The 20,127-nt window shown below is 47.9% G+C and overlaps 1 protein-coding gene across 1 annotated transcript; it reads right to left on the bottom strand.

The window, feature by feature from the left end:
- Positions 1 to 380: 380 nt before the first annotated feature.
- Positions 381 to 18,538, bottom strand: CIMIP6 (ciliary microtubule inner protein 6). Its single transcript, XM_082217870.1, has 5 exons — positions 18,349 to 18,538; positions 13,772 to 13,979; positions 11,861 to 12,017; positions 4,666 to 4,781; positions 381 to 1,002 (listed from the first exon to the last, which is right to left on the bottom strand). Exons 1-5 carry the CDS (start codon positions 18,402 to 18,404, stop codon positions 568 to 570), a joined length of 972 nt encoding a protein of 323 aa, XP_082073996.1. The 5' UTR covers positions 18,405 to 18,538; the 3' UTR covers positions 381 to 567.
- Positions 18,539 to 20,127: the final 1,589 nt, after the last annotated feature.

Consider the following 20,127-nt stretch of genomic DNA (forward strand, 5'->3'; position numbering starts at 1 on the left):
AACATAACTTACATTCTTATGGACATTGTCTCCTCTGTCACTGTTTCCGACAGAAATAACAATGGCTTCTGCTCATCACAGGATGACAACGCAACACATCCAAAAAAATTTACTGCTAGGATCTGCTTGCCATTCCTGCCAAGAAGCCACACTTTAAAGGTATCAGACAGGAACCCAAAACACGCCACCACCCAACACTTGCAAAGAGTCAAAATGTCGGAAGCAAAGCAACACAATTGTTGACATTAATTGCTCATTATTCATTAGCGGCGTCCTTAGTCGCTCTTGATATTCAGGAGAGCAGATAATCCAGATAATTTTGATTTGAGGGGGCGGGTAGGGAAATAACCTAACTGCAATGGTGGAGAGAAACCATAATAAAAGATTCATAGGATTTTATATATATATATATATAAATATAGGACTCTCATTTTCAAGAGGCATCAAAGCAGGCTGCAGCTGTTGTTATGTAAAGGCGAGAGCGCGTCGCCTCAGACCGTTTGCTGGTGTCAGTTTGTGTTTGGCGTTACTGAAATTACACCAGGCCAACCCCCGCGCTTGGACCTCTTAGGCCTTCTGAATTTCTGCCGGGGACTGTGTGGCTTCATGGATGGGGGGGTCCTCCTTCTGTTTCTCAAGGTAGCCCGTCTTTGGTGGGCTGAGAGGCCTTTTCTCCCCAGAGGGATGGCTCACATCCACTTCCCCTGCCTGAGAAATCCCTGAACCCTCCTCCTGTCCTTTCTCCGGGGCTCCGGGATCTGTTTTGGCTCCTGCGCCACTATCTGCTTCTGATAAGCGTAGGTTGGAGTCTGGGGGTGTCTCTGGGGAATCTGGCAGGCGGGGGCCGGCTGAGGTCATGCAGCTTTCCGCTGAGTCCCCTTTCTCTGCTTTTGGCTGTTCCAGCATCTCCGGTCCCCCAGCGCCCTGCTGGGTTCTGGTCCCCTCAGGAACCGACTCCCCCTTCTCCGGTTTTATCTTCGTCCACACAAAAGCGCCGCGTTTCTGGAAAGGGAAACAAGGTTGACGTTAAGCAGGGGGACTTCGGCGGTGAGGAGATGCAGCTGTGAGCTGAATTTATTTATTAGCTCAAGTGCTGGCTGGTCTCTCTCTCTCAGGCCTCTCCTCTGGCCAACAGGGGCCGGGATATAGCTGGGAGCAAACAGAACAGCTGAGCCATCAACTCGCCTGGTTTGCAAAACAAGGATGTGGGTGGACGGGGGAAGGCAACAGGTGAAAACGAAAGAGACAAAACCTTGCCAATGCCATCCCTTTTCCTGCCCCTCCCCACCCAGTTCTGCTTTTTTTAAATTTGAAAATGGCTACGGTGCTCTTGCAAACTGGCATTTTCTTTTCCGCAGGGCAGCGCCTATCCCCGTCAAATTTTATTTCTTGCCACTCGGGTTGCTATGGATACAATTTCAAACCCCTGGCTGATGCAGGCCAAAGATTTATGAGCACTCGCCAAATGACTTTGGCCATTAAGGGTTGCATGAGAAGAATAGGATTAATTTGATTATATATATATATAAAAGCGGGGGTGGGAGACAACAACAAGCCAAAGTGGAAACAAACAGGGCTCTGTTTTGTTGCAACATGTCTCCGAGAACAAGGTTCTCCATTTGGAAACCTGATTCAGTGGGAATCTCTCTCTGTTCCTACTTCTCCAGCGTTAATCCTGATTCATCCCATAACCATTTCTTGGTTACCAACTTAGAAGTCCACTCAGTACAAGAAGCACTTGACAGACAAAGTCAAACAGACAAAAATAATTATGTTAAGGCATGGACGGACATTTAAAAAGATATGCTAGGATGGGAGAAATTAAAATTGTCTCTACTGGGTCGATTTTTTGTGATAAAATGTGAATATATTGCCCAGAATGATGTTTTTGTTCCAAACAATGCCTGTTATAGCTAATGACTTACCATTCAGACAATGGCAAAATAAAAAAAATCAAATTTTTATGGCAAGGGAAAAAACACTACGTGTTAAAGTAGTACAAGATGCAAAGGAAAGGGGAGGATTGGCCTACCAACGTAAAATTGTACTTTGCAGCCTGTTGTTTAATGTGAATGAAGGAGCTGAGAAATGAGTGGTTCCTGGAAATAGGACATGACTGGATGGAATGGGTATTTGTGGTATGACAAAATGCGGACTTTAAAACCAGCATCTTTTGATAAAAGCAGAAGACAGCCTGTCATTTTTCACGTATCTCCAAATTAAAGAAAGTTTGGTACTGGGAGATACCAAGGAATAATCAAAATTACCAGAAACCGGGTGGCTTTTCAAATAGGCAATGTTTGCTCTAAAATCAAATTACTAAATTAAAATTTCACTGGAATTAACATCCCAAATAAGTTTTTTGAAAGTCAGCTCCTACTAGACTGAAGATATTGAAATTGAGTGGCCCTGGCCGTGGGGAGGTCTAGATCCAGCCCTTTGGCAATCTCCAGCTCTGCAAACCCCTGCTTCAGAGAATCTCAGCGGAAGTTTAATTTCTTATCGGACTTCATACCTTCCCTGGGGGTGGCTTACAACCATAATTGCAGCAATGATGTACAGTGGTGCCCCGCAAGACGAATGCCTCGCAAGACGGAAAACTCGCTAGACGAAAGAGTTTTCCGTTTTGGAGGTGCTTCGCAAAACAAATTTCCTATGGGCTTGCTTCGCAAGACGACAATGTCTTGCGAGTTCCTGCTGGTTTTTTTCCCTTTTACCTCCCTTTTTCTAAGCCACTAAGCCGCTTATCAGCTGATCCGATCAGCAGATAAGACGCTAAAAGCCGCTAATAGCGCTAATCCGCTAATCCGTCAATGGGCTTGCTTCGCAAGACGAAAAAACCGCTAGACGAAGAGAATCACAGAACGGATTCTTTTCGTCTTGCGAGGCACCACTGTAGCTGGGACACTGGAGGAGCCTCAGCCCTAGGCATACTGAGGGATAATAATTCTTACGCTTAGCAAACCATGTCTGTAGTGTTGGAAGACACCTCAAGAGTCATCTTAACCTGTATTTTAAATTGATGTTGTTGTTGCTGCTGCTGTTTTTGCCCCCTATTATGTTTTTACTATGATTTTATTGGTGTTAGCCACCCTGAGCCCAGCTCTGGCCGGGGAGGGCAGGGTATAAATAAAATTTTTATTTATTATTATTATCATCATCATCATCTACTCCAACGTCCTGTAATGCAGGAATCAACAGGTAATACTAAGGTGCCACACACACAAGGTTCCAATTTTAGTAGTAGTAGTAGTAGTAGTAGTAGTAGTAGTAGTAGTAGTAGTAATTCACTATTTATACCCCATCCATCTGGCTGGGTTTCCTCAGCCACTTTGGGTGGCTCCCAGCAGAATATTAAAAACACGATAAAACATCAAAGGTTAGAAACTTCCCTAAACAGGGCTGCCTTCAGATGCCTTCTGAAAGACAGGTAGTTGTTTATTTCCTTGACAGGGTGGGCGCCACTACCGAGAAGGCCCTCTGCCTGGTTCCCTGTAACTTCGCTTCTCACAATGAGGGAACCGCCACAAGGCCCTCGGCGCTGGATCTCAGTGTCCAGGCTGAACGATGGGGGTGGAGATGCTCCTTCAGGTATACTGGGCTGAGACCGCTTAGGGCTTTAACGGGACTACATCAGGACCACAGCATGTGGGAAGGGGGAAGTTTAACAACAACAAAAAACTCTTCCTCCTGCACTGAATTTAGTCTTTGAGGTGGAGGGTGGTAGGAAGTTCTTGGTCCCTCACATCACAGTGGTAATAATAATAATAATAATAATAATAATAATAATAATAATAATACATTTTTATTTCTACCCTGCCCTTCCCAGTTCAAAAACCTGGCTCAGGGCAGCTAACAACAAATTTCAAACACTTAATTGTAAAAGCAGAATAAAATACAGTATAAAAACATGAATAAGAATAAATTTCAAAATTCAGAAATCAATTTAGGGGAAATAAGCATTAGATCATCCCCAGGGCTAGCTGGCTGAATTGGTCCTACTTGGGCCAGCGAGGAGGCCAGGGGAGAATTAGCTGTGGAGTCTCAGAGTGGATTATCTTCATAAAAAGGGAAGGGGAGGGAAGAGAAGGGAAATAAAAGATCAGGCTGAATTCAAATTAAAGGCCAGGCGGAATAGCTCTGTCCTACAGGCCCGATGGAAGGAGGTTAAATCCTGCAGGGTCCTGGTCTCATGGGATAGAGCATTCTACCAGGTCGGAGCCATCACTGAAAAGGCCCTGGCCCTGGTAGAGGATAATCTGACTTCCTTAGGGCCCGGGACCTCTAAACTAAGATTATTCATGGACCTTAAGGTCCTCTGCAGGGCATACCAGGAGAGGTGGTCCTGTAATTATGAGGGCCCTAAGCCACAAAGGGCTTTAAAGGTCAAGACCAGCACCCGCCCATCTCTAGCCTTCTGCTACAACATCCCAGGATCTTTTTTGTAAGGCAACCAAGTCGCAAAAAAGACATTGCCCTGTCTTTCTAAGGCCACCGGGCTGGTTTGACAGCAGGCATGCCGTTTGCAAATACCCAAAGCCGGTGACTGCAATGCACGCAGTGACATTCCCTAGTCCCAGAACAATGTGCTGGAGGCCTTAGGGGTAAACACTTCCTTCTGGCTTCCTGCTGAACGTCCAGAGCACAGGATGCACATGGCCTTACCTTCCCTTGATAGGGGATGCAGGGAGTGGCTCTGGCATTGTAGTCGTATTTGAAAGTGATCTGCTCTTGGAAAATTCTCGGAAGGCGGCCCGGCAACGGAGGAGCTGCGAGTGGAACTGCGACAGAAAATGCACAGTATAGTCTTGCTTCCAGGCGGTTTGCATGGCTACATTGCGTGCGGGAGACAGGAACACAGGAATCTGCCTTATAGTGAGTTGGACCACTGTGTGATGGCCTGGGATTCGGACTCGGAGGCTGAACCTGAGGAATCCCAGCCTGCACAGGAGTCCCCGCCTCCAGAACCAGCTGAGCCGGGGCTGGGGCTTGAGCCTGAAGGGTCCTCACCTGTGCTGGGTCCTCAGGTGCAGGCACCAGCTGAGTCTGCTCTGGCTCCTGAGGTGATGGAGGACCCATTGCCTGCAGGTGCTCTACTCTCAGCCCTGTCAGAGGAAGCGGAGCTTGCCTCTGGGTCCGGTAACCCTCCAGCCTCTCCTGAGCTGCAGAGGCTCAGGGCAGAGAGGCGGAGGGAACTAAGTTCCCACAGGAGGAGTGCTCGCCTCCAGGCCAGGAGAGGCGAGTCACCTGTGGACCGGGGCCGCCCTATGCCTCAGGGCAGATAAAAGCCAGCCAGCCCCAGTCCCAAGTTGTGGGAGCAACGTTGTCGGTAGCCTGTTCCTGTCTGCACCCTATCCTGCTTCTCTGCCGGAGCTCCTGACTTCACCCGACTCCCTGCCCTACACCCAGCTTCAGCTACTACGGACTGCCTCCACGTTGCACCTTTGACCACGGAGCGGCCTCACGGTTATCCCTCGGGACCAGCACACACTGGTTCATCAAGCTTAGTATTGTCTACACCAGCCTTTCTCAACCTGTGGGTCCCCAGATGTTGTTGAACTACAACTTCCATCACCCCTAGCTAGCAAGGCCAGAGCTCAGGGATTGTGGGAGTTGTAGTCCAACAGCATCTGGGGACCCACATGTTGAGAATCCCTAGTCTACACGGAATGGTAGCATCTCAACAGGGTTTCAGAGAAGGGTTCTCTCCAAGCCCTACATAGAGTTGGCAGGGATTGAACCTGGGACCTTCTGTATGCAAAACAGATGCTCTACCCCTGAGCTACACCACTTTCCTGATCTGTCCCAGGTGAATAATAATAATAATAATAATAATAATAATAATATTTATTACTTATACCCCACCCATCTGGTCAGGTTGCCCCAGCCACTCTGGGAGGCGTCCAGCACATATAAAAATATAATAAAACGGCAAACATTAAAAACTTCCTGATACAGGGCTGCCTTCAGATGCCTTCTAAAAGTTGTGTAGTCTTTATCTCCTTGACATCTGATGGGAGGACGTTCCACATGGCAGGTGCCACTACCGAGAAGGCCCTCTGCCTGGGTCCCTGTAATTTCACTTCCAGCAGTGATGGAACTGCTAGAAGGCCCTCGGAGCTGGGCTCTGAACAATCAGTTCAGTAGGGCTGATGTATTTTATTAAACAACAACATTTAAGAAATGGTAAGGCTTCATCTTACTGAATTTCTGCGATATTAGATAACTGCAATGGGAGATAACCTGTTAGATAACTTGTTGAGGCTTCTGTTGTTCCACATTATACAACACCCTCACAACACGCATCTGAAGGCTCCCTGCATCCAGTGGCGTAGCGTGGGGGGGTGCAGGGGGGGGCCGGCCGCACCGGGCGCAACATCTGGGGGTTAGGGTTAGGGGGCGCAAATCCACGGGTTAGGGGCGCAAATCCACGGGTTAGGGGGCGCAAATTACTTGCCTTGCCCCGGGTGCTGACAACCCACGCTACGCCACTGCCTGCATCACAGCATTTCTGGCTAGAAGCCTGAAAAAAAAGTCTCCACCATTCAGAACTGGTCCACAGACACAGTTTCTTTTGTGGCTCAGTAGGTCAAAGCGAGGCTAGATAAACAACTGTCAGGAGTGGCTTAAGAGCCGGACTAGCAAATCCGGCTACAATGCATTCACGTTCGGCTTGGTGACCCAGGATGTCCTTTTCAGCCCCTGCGAAGCTACACTAATGCCCAGGGAAAGGTTAGCTATCGGTTGTTTCAAAGAATGCAAAGCCCAAATGCTGACCTACACATTCAAAGCATTGTCTCCAGCTTCTATGAGAAATCTGGCTTGCAGGAGCCACGATGGATTTCTGCAGAATATTTCTTTGTGTGTGCATATAGCCTTTTAGGGACCAGTTCTGCCAAGCCCGGCATCTCTGCTGAGACGCTGTCCCCTTGCCTTGAAGAGCACCAGCCCAAATCCAGACAAACAGCTTGCTCCATGTTGGCAGTCCAACAAACACGCTCACATATGGAAGCTATCCTCCCCACCGCCCTTGTAAACATGGAAGTGTGACTGGAGTTGTCATGCTCTGGCTATGTGCTGCTTGCTATAGCTCAGCCATCCATCATCGTTCGCAGACAAGCTGGATAGCTATTGTGGGGCTGAATTATTGTGGAGAAGTTGACTAAAGGCAGAACCGAAGGTTCTCCTGGGAGGAGAAGCAGAAGGAAATACCGTGTTTATATGAATCTAATGCCCCATCTTAAAAAGCAGAGACATCACCTTGCCAACAAAGGTCCGTATAGTTAAAGCTATGGTTTTCCCAGTAGTGATGTAGGGAAGTGAGAGCTGGACCATAAAGAAGGCTGATCGCCAAAGAATTGATGCTCTTGAATTATGGTGCTGGAGGAAACTCTTGAGAGTCCCATGGACTGCAAGAAGATCAAACCTGTCAGGGAACTGACATCAGAGCTAGAGGCGGAGGGAAGGCTCTCAAATGATGCTGGAGAAGGGCCCAGCAGGGAGAGAGGCAGCTCCGCAGATGGGGAAGCAAATCAGCGCAACACCAGGGATATAGAGGGGCTGATGGGGGAATCGGCGAGAGGGCTCCAGGACTCTTCACCGGACACCAGCGGGGAGAGCACGGGTCCTCCGCTACCCACGCCCACCCTGTGCAGAAGACTTCCGCGCAGAGAGAGTAGGAGGAGACTGGGTGTCAAACAACTTTTATGTTGGAAAAGATTTAAGAAACACCCACTGACGGATTCTGCTAGCGACTGAGGCAGCCACGAAGTGAAGGGCTGCCCAGACTAAAGGTTTAGCAAGGCAACAAAGCCTGGAGAGGCGGCAACTTACGCACGAGCAACCCATACACATTACAAAACCTATCCATTCTGAAGGAAATCAGCCCTGTGTGCTCACTGGAAGGACAGATCCTGAACCTGAGGCTCCAATACTTTGTCCACCTCATCAGAAGAGAAGACTCCCTGGAAAAGACCCTGATGTTGGGAAAGATGGAGGACACAAGGAGAAGGGGACAAAAGAGAATGAGAAGGCTGGACAGTGTTCTCAAAGCTACCAGCATGCGTTTGACCAAACTGCAGGAGGCAGTAGAAGACAGGAGTGCCTGGCGTGCTCTGGTCCATGGGGTTACAAACAGTCAGACACGACTAAATGACTAAACAACAACAACAACAACAATGCCCCATCAGATCTAATACACACCTCAATTTTCAAGACCTTGAAACCAAAAAAGCATTTGCTGGAGAATGTAAATGTGCCGCCAAATCTAATGTGCACTCTAATTTTTGCGGTGTAATTTGGCCAAAAAAGGTGCACATTACATTCGAGTAAATACAGTACCTTACATCATTTTTTTTTTAAAAAAGGGTTTTGCCAATCAATGGGAAACGAAGGCTACAAGTGATGGCTTCTGCAGACTGAATCGCCAAAGTCAGCAGAACTTGCTTAAATTAATACTGCCATAAAGACTCTGATCCAAGATCTAAGGACAAGGAAAGACCTGAAAGCTAACATTGCAGCCTGATTGGGGGGGGGGGATGGGACAGAAAGCCCCCAAACTGGGAGCTACTGTTCTTTGTGTTTCATCAATCGAACTGAACTGAAAGGTGCCTATTGCTTGTATGATCAGGAGAAGGTGATTTAAGTGGAGATTGAGAATGGAAGAGTTTAAGGCACTGGAATAGGATCGTTGTTGCCTAGGGTGTAGAAACTCATTTCTGCTACCATCTCTCTGGCTGCAGACTTCTGCAGCACTGTACACAGAGCTGACGATGGGACGTGTGTGCAGATTACGGGGAACAAAGCCAACACCAAAATTTGGTGCTCCCACCACACCTCTCGCCTCCCATTGCTCGTAATTGTTGTGGCACCTCCCGTGGTGGCCTCTCGGCTCAGCACCCAGTGTGGGCAAAACGATCGCCCTCCTGCAAATCTGCCTCTGCTGTGTTACACCACCACACGAATCAGCTTGAAACCAGAATTCACAGGAGGTGGTTGAAGCTGAGAATTAGGAATCAATACATGTTAGGTCAGCGAAATGTGCCCAGATTTTGGAGCCATCACTCAATGGCGGAGCATGTGGTCCGCCTGAAGGTGGCAAAAGGTTCAATAACAGTTCAGCAGCAGCCACGAGGGAGCCTGATTTTGTAAGCAAATGTACTACTGCAGCAATCTCTGTTTCCGTCAAGCAACACTTGTGTTATGTACTGAGTTGAATAGGATCCAAACTGCAGCAGTCTGATTCGTCCTAGAACAATAGGATCCAAAATGCAGCAGTCTGATTGGTCCTAGAACAATGCAGCAGTATGATTGGTTGGCAGGAACCACCCAATCCTGCTCCAGATAGAAGTGAATCCACAACCTGATTGGCTTACAGTAGAATTCCGGAATTAGCCAATCATGTGCAGCCCATTGTGTAAATAATGTATATAAAGCAGATACTGTGAGGGGACTTTCATTCATTCCTCCTCACCACTATGAGCTGAATAAAGAGCATGAAATCACTTTGCGACTCTGAGTATATTTCAACTTGACATCTGTTGGCTGTTTTCTGTTCCAACTACACTTGTGCATGCAACAGGTCATAGTTTTGACCACATCACATCAGCCAAACTGATAGAGACCACCTCTCCGCAACTGAACCAACCCAGAACCTGCAATCATTCCCAGGACATTCTATGGCCTTTGAACTGTGTTCATGGGAGAGGGGTTATTGGCTCGCTTTTGTTTCATCGTGGATTTTGCGATCTCATTTTGTATTTTTTATATTGCGAACCACCCTGTCATCTTGGCAATGAAGGGCGGAACACAGATTTAATAAAGAATAATGCTTTCACTGAAGAATTGATTATTGAAAGAATAATTTTTCGCCAAAGAATTGATGCTTTTGAATTATGGTGTTGGAGGAGACTCTTGAGAGTCCCATGGACTGCAAGAAGATCAAACCTATCCATTCTTAAGGAAATCAGCCCTGAGTGCTCAGTGGAAGGACAGATCCTGAAGCTGAGGCGCCGGGGCGGGAGAGTGCTAGAGTTCTGTCTAGTCAAGTTGAGTGGGATCAATTCCAATCTGTTACCTCTGAGGATATGGACAGGCTGCTTGGACGAGTGAAACCAACCACCTGTCTCCTGGATCCTTGCCCATCCTGGCTTATAAAAGCTAGCCGGGAAGGACTGGGCGATGGGCTTCGTGGGGTGGTGAATGCTTCCCTCCGTGAGGGAGCCTTCCCAGACCCGCTAAAAGAGGCGGTTATTAAACTGCTTCTTAAAAAACTATCTTTAGATGCGACCATGATGGCCAACTATCACCCAGTCTCAAATCTTCCATTCCTGGGCAAGGTGATTGAGCGAGCGGTTGCCGAACAACTCCAGGCACGCCTGGAAGAAGCGGACCATTTGGATCCCTTCCAGTCGGGATTCAGGCCTCATCATGGGACTGAAACTGCCTTGGTCGCACTGGTTGATGATCTCCGGTGGGCTAGGGACAAAGGTGAGAGCTGTTTCCTAGTTCTGCTGGATCTCTCAGCGGCGTTTGATACCATCAACCATAGCATCCTCCTGGACCGTCTTGAGGGGCTGGGAGCTGGGGGCACTGTTATACAGTGGTTCTGCTCCTTCCTCCTGGGCCGTGTTCAGAAAGTGGTGGTGAGGGATGAGTGTTCAGACCCCTGGGCTCTCACTTGTGGGGTGCCTCAGGGTTCTGTCCTCTCCCCCATGCTTTTCAACATTTACATGCAGCCGCTGGGAGAGAACATCAGGAGGTTTGGGCTGGGTGTTCATCAGTATGCGGATGATACCCAGCTCTACCTCTCTTTTAAATCAGAACCAGTGAAGGCGGTGAAGGTCCTGCGTGAGTGTCTGGAGGCGGTTGGAGGATGGATGGCGGCTAACAGATTGAGGTTGAATCCTGACAAGACAGAAGTGCTGTTTTGGGGGGACAGGAGGCGGGCAGGTGTGGAGGATTCCCTGGTCCTGAATGGGGTAACTGAGCCCCTGAAGGACCAGGTGCGCAGCCTGGGAGTCATTTTGGACTCACAGCTGTCCATGGAGGCACAGGTCAAATCTGTGTCCAGGGCAGCTGTTTACCAGCTCCATCTGGTACGTAGGCTGAGACCCTATCTGCCTGCGGACTGTCTCGCCAGAGTGGTGCATGCTCTGGTTATCTCCCGCTTGGATTACTGCAATGCACTCTACGTGGGGCTACCTTTGAAGGTGACTCGGAAACTACAACTAATCCAGAATGCGGCAGCTAGACTGGTGACTGGGAGCGGCCGCCGAGACCATATAACACCGGTCTTGAAAGACCTACATTGGCTCCCAGTCCGTTTCCGAGCACAATTCAAAGTGTTGGTGCTGACCTTTAAAGCCCTAAACGGCCTCGGCCCAGTGTACCTGAAGGAGCGTCTCCAGCCCCATCGTTCTGCCCAGACACTGAGGTCCAGCGCCGAGGGCCTTCTGGCGGTTCCCTCATTGCGAGAAGCAAAGCTACAGGGAACCAGGCAGAGGGCCTTCTCGGTAGTGGCGCCCGCCCTGTGGAACGCCCTCCCACCAGATGTCAAAGCGATAAACAACTACCTGACATTCAGGAGACATCTTAAGGCAGCCCTGTTCAGGGAAGTTTTTAACGTGCGATATTTTACTGTATTTTTGGTTTTTATGGAAGCCGCCCAGAGTGGCTGGGGAGGCCCAGCCAGATGGGCGGGGTATAAATAATAAATTATTATTATTATTATTATTATTATTATTATTATTATTAAACAATGCTTTTGTAGAAGCAGAAGCTGAACCACCGTTATATTTTAACTTGTCTAGTTTTGGTGGAAAGAAAGAAGGGAAGGGAAGGTTTCCCTTAAAAGTCTTACCTATTCCACGCGAAGGTTGCCGCTTATTGTCGAACTTAAGGGGCCGAATCAATCTACAGGCTGGCTTCTGGAAATGACTTCTTTGAGTGCTCTGCTTGTCGTAAGGCGGTTTAGGGCACGGCACAACAAAGGGCTCGCTGCTTGGCCACCAATGTTCCTTTTTTAGGGAACATAAATTAATTTGTCAACAACTAGCCTATAGAATTGCCATTATTTATACTTTCCAAGTTTATACAGTTCATTAATTTTACAATCAATTTAACATTTCAAAATTTGACTTCCTCCCCCCCTCTTTCTGCGGTTCCTTAAATGTATGTTTTTTAATATCTTCTGCATATACATTTAACTTGCTTCTTTCATTATCTACTGTAAATATATGCTCTTGTGAAACTGCAGGTTATTACAATAATCCTGCTAATGTTTTATCTGTTTACAGTTTATCTGTAAATAGTCAATAAACCATTTCCATTCTATTATAAAAAGCTTGCTATCTTTATTTCTTATTCTTCCGGTAAGTTTCGCCATTTCTGCATATTCCATAAGTTTTTGTATCCATTCTTCCTTTACTGGGACTTCTGCTCCTTTTCACTTTTGTGCAAGTAGCATTCTTGCTGCTGTAGTAGCACACATAAATAAATTTCTATACAATTTAGGCAGTGGCGTAGCGTGGGTTGTCAGCACCCGGGGCAAGGCAAGTAATTTGCACCCCCTAACCCGTGGATTTGCGCCCCCTAACCCCCAAATGTTGCGCCCGGTGCGGCCGCCCCCCCTGCACCCCCCACGCTACGCCACTGAATTTAGGTAGTTCTGCTCCTATAATTCCCAAAATTCTCCCCCCGCCCTTTCTGATGAAACCATGCTTTGCTGCATCGGTGGGGAACCTTCTTCAGACCAAGGGTCACTTTGCCTCATGGGCAAGCTTCCAGGGGCCGCATAGCAATGGCAGGCGGCTCTAAAAGCAAATGGATGTGCCAGTTACCTTCCTGCAGAAATTTGTGGTTCTTGTACACAAAAACTGGACTGTCTTGCCAGAGTGGTGCATGCTCTAGTTATCTCCCGCTTGGACTACTGCAATGCGCTCTATGTGGGGATACCTTTAAAGGTGACCTGGAAACCGCAATTAATCCAGAATGGGGAAGCTAGACTGGTGACTGGGAGCGGCCGCCGAGACCACATAGCACCAGTCCTGAGAGATCTGCATTGGCTCCCAGTACGTTTCCGAGCACAATTCAAAGTGCTGGTGCTGACCTTTAAAACCCTAAATGGCCTCGGCCCAGTATACCTGAAGGAGCGTCTCCACCCCCATCGTTCTGCCCGGACGCTGAGATCCAGCGCCGAGGGCCTTCTGGCGGTTCCCTCACTGCGAGAAGCCAAGTTACAGGGAACCAGACAGAGGGCCTTCTCGGTAGTGGTGCCCGCCCTGTGCAATGCCCTCCCTTCAGATGTGAAGGAAATAAGTAGCTATCTTCTCTTTAAAAGACATCTGAAGGCAGCTCTGTTTAGGGAAGTTTTTAATATTTAATGCTGTATTGTTTTTAACACTCGATTGGAAGCTGCCCAGAGTGGCTGGGGAAACTCAGCCAGATGGGCGGGGTATAAATAAAAAATTATTATTATTGTTGTTGTTGTTAAAAATATTTGAGGGTGCAGGGCAGGACCAGGCAAAACATATTTGAGGGTGCAGGGCAGGACCAGGCAAAACATATTTGAGGGTACAGGGCAGGACCAGGCAAAACATATTTGAGGGTACAGGGCAGGACCAGTGAGGGTTGTGGCCTGGGGAGAGTCCTGAGGGCCAGACCGAGAAACCAAGAGGGCTACATTTGGCCCTCAGGCCTAAGATTCCCCAGTCTGGGTTTAGCACTGTGGCAAAACTGGACCATGATCTCACTTTCACTAAGCCATCCTCACCTCCTTTGATTTTGCGCTGTCTGTGTCCATATACAGTACATTTAAAAACTTGGTGTTGAGCTTTATGCATTTTGCGTGTATCGGCTGAGGGTTATTACGGCACTCCAGTATATACTGCTGTTTCTTTGGCGTATGTTCCTCTTCGGTTTTAGCTAGCACCTTATTCCTTTCTGGGAACTCAAGGTTAAGTACTCTGTAGGAATCTGGGCTGAAAAAAATATGAGAAAGCAGGACAGCATTTACTACCCTGGAAATGACGCTGGTTTTAAAAACACACACATAAAAACCACTTCTGAAGCTCTAAAGTGTGGATATCTCCCTCAAGTTAAAACAGCAGGCGTTTTTTTTAAAGTGCATGGATATTTAGTAAAAATGCCTCTCCATCACAATATAATTGCAACAACAAATGCAATATGTATTTGAGCAATATGGGCGAGGTAAAACGGAAATAAAACAGAGTAGGTGGGAAATGTAATGGGAGTTCGGTAACATAGCATAGCTAGCAAGCAAGGAAAACAACGTTTCGTGTGTTAATTGGTGTATATATTGGCATCCAGTATCAGCATTAAGGTTCCTACTGAAAAGTCACCTGTCCACTCAGGCTTTCCCCGAAGGGTGATCCAGCTATGTTGTTGTTGTTTAGTCGTTTAGTCATGTCCGACTCTTCATGACCCCATGGACCAGAGCACGCCAGGCACTCCTGTCTTCCACTGCCTCCCGCAGTTTGGTCAAACTCATGCTGGTAGCTTCCAGAACACTGTCCTACCATCTTGTCCTCTGTCATTCCCTTCTCCTTGTGCCCTCCATCTTTCCCAACATCAGGGTCTTTTCCAGGGCGCCTTCTCTTCTCATGAGGTGCCAAAGTATTGGAGCCTCAGCTTCAGGATCTGTCCTTCCAGTGAGCACCTAGGGCTGATTTCCTTCAGAATGGATCGGTTTGGTCTTTCTTGCAGTCCATGGGACTCTCAAGAGTTTCCTCCAGCACCAGAATTCAAAAGCATCCATTCTTCGGCGATCAGCCTTCTTTATGGTCCAGCTCTCACTTCTATACATCACTACTGGGAAAACCATAGCTTTAACTATATGGACCTTCGTTGGCAAGGGGATGTCTCTGCTTTTTAAGATGCTGTCTAGGTTTCAGAAATCTGATCTACCGATTTGCGATGCGTTTAACGTTTGTTTCGCTGCTGTAAATTTATTGTTGATTTTGGTGTATGCAATCAGAAACGAAGCCATACAGATGTGAACCGATGTGAAGTGCATGTAGCAGGCAGGGGGAAGGAGCACTTTACTGGGCTCCAAGACAGAAATAAGAACACACCCTTAGCTCCTGCGCTCTTTCCTGCTCCGAGTCTGCCGTGCCTTGTCTGCGGCCTTCCAGCAACTGGGTGTCTGAAATACCTCGTTCTCGATAAGCGGCTGTTCAGGAAGGGCTCATTCTAAAATTAATGGGCGAGCCTGTCCCCACTCAACATTCCACCTTGCCAGGCTTCGCATTCCTGTTCCTCACCCTTCCCCTCCAACAGCAACAGCCCTTCCTCCCAGATTTATTAACGGCTTGCTGGGAAGTCAAGCCAAAGACACCCATCTCCCTTTGAGCTCTGACACTGGAGGGTCGACTCAGCATCTCCATCACCTTGTCTCTAATGGGTTTTTCCTCCTCACCCCTGATAGCATCCTCGAATAATGGTCCATATCTTCTCCTGGTGCCTGCTTCTCAGCTGAAAAACCCCACCTCTTTCCCACTCCACTGCTCCCTGGCCTGCATTTTATAGGCACTTAGTGATGTCGTCTCCAAAGGGCCCTACTACAAGGCAGTTTTCAAGCACCATTCAAGGTCAATAAGCTCTCAAGATATTGAACGTATTGCTAGATCTATCTATATATGCCATGTGTTTTGGCATGTGTGTGTGCATTCGCACGACTGTTTTCTACTTCGGGGTTTCTGGACTCTTCTAAATGGATAGAACAGACTTTCAGTCAAAGCTGGCCCAAGACATTTTGGCACCTGAGGTGGACCCCAGATTGGAGTCCCCTCTCCCTGCCAGGGAAGAAGGGGTGAGGGGAGATCTATATCACCAGTGTCAAAGCAATTATTCTTCAACATCAACTTCATTGTACTGGTCATGTTGTGCGGATGCCTGATGATCATCTTCCAAAACAACTACTCTAATCTGAACTTAAAAATGGAAAGCGTAATGCTGATGGTCAACAAAAGAGGTTCAAAGACTCTCTCAAGGCAAATCTAAAAAAATGTAGCATACGCACCGGCAACTGGGAAACACTGGCCTGCGAGTGCTCCAATTGGAGAACAGCCTTTACCAAAGGTGTCATGGACTTTGAAGACGCTCAAACTCAGGATGTAAGGGAGAAACGTGCCAAGAGGAAGGCATGTTTGGCAAATCCACACCATGATCAACCCCCACCCGGAAACCTAAGTCCCCATTGTGGAAGGACATGTGGATCCAGAATTGGCCTCCACAATCACTTATGGACTTACTGTTAAAACCGAATTTATGGAAGACGATCTTACTCAGCTACGAGTGATCGCCAAAGAAGAAGAATATCAGGAACATCTACATCAAGAACATCAGGACATTGGGATCTGCTGCCCTGGTGGACCTCTTGCCTCATGGGTAGGCAGGTTCTGCTGCTATGTGAGGATAGAGAGGGGCATTTGTCCAGGCAAGAAAGAGGAAAGCCCCAGTTTTCATTCATCCCTTTGTTTTCGGGGGTCACGGGGCAAGAAGCTTGTCCCAAGTCACAAAAGCAATGACTTCAGCCTTTCTGCATGCAGTTCTAAGTGCCCTCTCCCTGAAGAGCCAGAAGCAGCTGCTATTTCTTTTCCTTGCCCGTGTTACCTGTCCTCTCGGCCAGAGGAAGAGAAGAACAGGTAGAGATGGCAAGAAGAGAAGAATTATCCCTGACCCCTGATGCCAACCCAGGCATGCCTCTTTGGAAATATTAAGAGGAGGGACTCATGGAGAGATGAAACAGGCAGCCCCTGCTGATGACAAGTAATTCTGCTGCACCTCTGCACCAGATGTGACTGGATTATCCAATCACAGCTGATGCAAAGACATGCTCTGGGACAGAAGAGCATCACTCACTGCGAGCAGGGAGTTTGAGTGGCCAGCAGCGGCCTTTTGACAGTTGCCTATCATGACACGCTGTTCGTTTGGGAACAGCTGCCTGGGTGGACAATACCAAGGGTTAGATAGCTGCATCATTTTTCATAGCTCTTGTGAGCGAAGAAAATTGGTCTCAAATAACCGAGTGCATCTGTTCTAGCTTACGAACTAGAAGGGTTTGTTTTTATTTTATGTACTGGAAAGCTTTGGGGGCAAGTGGGAGGTATGCATTTGTTTGTTTGTTTGTTCGTTCGTTTTAGTAAGAAAAATATAAATGGTTTTATGAAATCGGCATCACCTGATGGAGGTTTAATACATTTTGTGAGTTTGGTTAACCACAGAGCCTAGGACTTGCCAATCAGAAGGTCGGCGGTTCAAATGCCCGCGATGGGGTGAGCTCCCGTTGCTCAGTCCCTGCTCCTGCCAACCTAGCAATTTGAAAGCACCTCGAAGGTTGTCAGGGGCCTAGTTGCTGCTGATTTTACTATTGGGTTGTTTAAGAGGGCATGTAGTTGGTGTTGTGTTAACCAGGGCATTTGGGTGTCTTCTAGTTTGTCTTGTATTTCTTGTCAACAACAAATTGCCACTGTTTTTTTGTGCTGAGTAGGGACGTGGGTGGTGCTGTGGGTTAAACCACAGAGCTTAGGGCTTGCTGATCAGAAGGCCAGCGGTTCGAATCCCCGCAATGGGGTGAGCTCCTGTTGTTCGGTCCCAGCTCCTGCCAACCTAGCAGTTCGAAAGCACGTCAAAGTGGGAAGGTAAACGGTGTTTCCGTTCGCCAGAAGCAGCTTAGTCATGCTGGCCACATGACCCGGAAGCTGTACGCCGGCTCCCTCAGCCAATAAAGCGAGATGAGCGCCGCAACCCCAGAGTCGGCCACAACTGGACCTAATGGTCAGGGGTCCCTTTACCTTTTACAGTCATACCTCGGGTTAAATGTGCTTCGGTTTGAGCACGTTCAAGTTGCGCTCTGCGGCAACCTGGAAGTAACAGAGCATGTTACTTCCGGGTTTCGCTGCTTGCGCATGCGCAGACGCTCAAAATAACATCACACTCATGCGCGGAAGTGGCAAAATGTGACCCGCGCACGCACCGTTGCATTCAGGATGTGAACGGGGCTCCGGAACGGAGGTACCACTGTATATGCTATATTAATGGACCTAACAGGTATCTAAAGCCATTTGCACATAACAAAATATGTATTTTATCAAAGTGATTGTTGAGCTGAAATACAATTAAGAAGTATATTAATAGTGAATTGGGGGGGCAAGAGCGTGGTGCCCTAAGCTATAGCTTGTTTAGCTTATACAGTACGTAAATCCGGCACCCTTCATACAGGGTTTCTCCAAACCAGCCCTGGCACCCTCCTGGGGGAAGGAAGGGGGGCTGCCTCTGCAAAGCCAACTCCCGCAGAGCCCGCTGGCAAGAGATGCTGCAGCAACTTACATGTAGCTCGGGGGGGCCTTTTTCCGCCGCCCCATCTCCAGGATCTCGTACAACATGGTGCTGGCCTGGCACCCAAGGGGGAGAGAAGGGGGAGAGGGGCGTGGGAGGGCGCGCAGCTTCGGACGCCGCGACAGGGAGACTTCAGAGGCAGCGCCGCGTTTTGATGCTTTGATGCCGGATGGTTGCTAGGCGACCGCAGCCCGGAGAAAGGCGGGGACAGAACGCGGAGGGAGGAATGTAGGCGGCGCGCGCTCCCCTTGGCCAATCAGAATTGCCCCGCTGGCCGTCGGATGGTTAGGTACCTGTTCATGCTTTAAAGCCGGGAGAGCCAGGGACAATCTCCTGCGCATTTACTCGGAAGTAAGTCCCGCACCTCGTGACCGGATCTCAGTTACTAAGTGTGACTAGGATGGAGATATTCCTAGATAAGGGCTGCAATCCTGCCCTGCTGGGAGTAAGTCCCGTGGAATTATTCAATGGGGGCTTGCTTTTGAGTAGCCCTACAGAGGGTTGTGTTGCAAACTGCATCGGACCTAGGCCGCCTGGGCACCATAGATTTAGAGCACATTCCTTGCCCCGATCCTGGGAAACATAGTTTCTTAAGGGTGCTGGGAATTGTAGCGCCGTGAGGGGCAAACTGCAATTCTCAGGGTTCTTTGGTGGCTGAAATGTGATGTACGTGTGTGTGTGTGTGTCCCTTGTTTAAAAACCTCAAAATTAAGACGTTTAAATTATTAAGGAGACATCTATTAATTAAGTGGCGTTTTCAGCCTCGGCACTTACTTTTGCTCCTCCCATGTTCAGGTTGTAGCACAGAGGCGAATGCCTCAGCTGGTGGGTTTTGGGTGCCAAGCAGACTGGAAACCAGAGAGGCAGACAGATTTGGCCCGCTGGACATAAGCCATTGTGTTGCGCAAGCCCCAGGGAACTTCCCAATGGATTGTGCTTTGAGTTAATTAGTGGGGAAATCCATATTGGATAATATTTATTTCAGGCTGGATGAGCTGTAGTTTGTTAAATGTGTTGGGGAGTGTAGCTTTGTGAGGGGTAAACTCCAGCTCCCAGGATTCATTGGGGAAGGGTTTTTTTTCCTCTCCATATTTTTTATTAAAGATTTCTTGGTTTACAAAAGTATGTGCAATGTCTCTTTTTTCAAGTTACATTTTCTACAGATCAGTTTCATTTGTTGAGACGTTAGTGTTTTAAATGTATGGTGTTTGCGCCCAGATCTCTTGGGCTGTCCCAGAACATGTCTCACCTCAAATCTATATAACTGGGCCAACCGAATCAAAATCGTGCAACACACAGTTTTCATTCTTTCTTTAAAATGACAGTTTATTGTTTTATGGTGACAGAACAGCCGAGTCTAACGAAGAATCCCTAATTTGCCTACAGAAATATCTTCATCAAAGCATTGTGACATAGCACTAATAAATAAACATTAGCTTCCCTAGCGCAGAAAAGTTGCCTTGCTCCTTTGTTCACCCGTAAACTCACTCCTCACGGCAGTCATTAATTGCTGTCTAGTAGCCCCCTAGTTTTATATAATCACAGCATCCGGGAAGACATCCACTAGTGAGTTTGCCAGGACCAGCTTCCTGCTCTAAACTGATTTTTTCATGTATTTCTCACCCAGCCGGTTCCAACGTCCATGTTCTCCAAGGGGTGGAACATTCCTGCAAAGTGGAAGAAACCAAGTGATGAGAGTCCATCTGCCTCTGTTCACAGCCACAGCCATTTATTTTAGAGTTCCCACCAACTCACTCTCCACTGCTCTTA

This window comes from Podarcis vaucheri, assembly GCF_965113315.1.
Source record: "Podarcis vaucheri genome assembly, chromosome: 3".
NCBI lineage: Eukaryota > Metazoa > Chordata > Lepidosauria > Squamata > Lacertidae > Podarcis > Podarcis vaucheri.

Coding starts and splice junctions, on each gene's coding strand:
- CIMIP6 (XM_082217870.1), bottom strand. CDS start 18,404: ATGTTGTACGAGATCCTGGAGATGGGGCGGCGGAAAAAGGCCCCCCCG. Junction 12,018..13,771: donor ACAGCGCAAAATCAAAGGAG/GTGAGGATGGCT, acceptor TCCCTAAAAAAG/GAACATTGGTGGCCAAGCAG. Junction 1,003..4,665: donor GCATCCCCTATCAAGGGAAG/GTAAGGCCATGT, acceptor TTCCCTTTCCAG/AAACGCGGCGCTTTTGTGTG.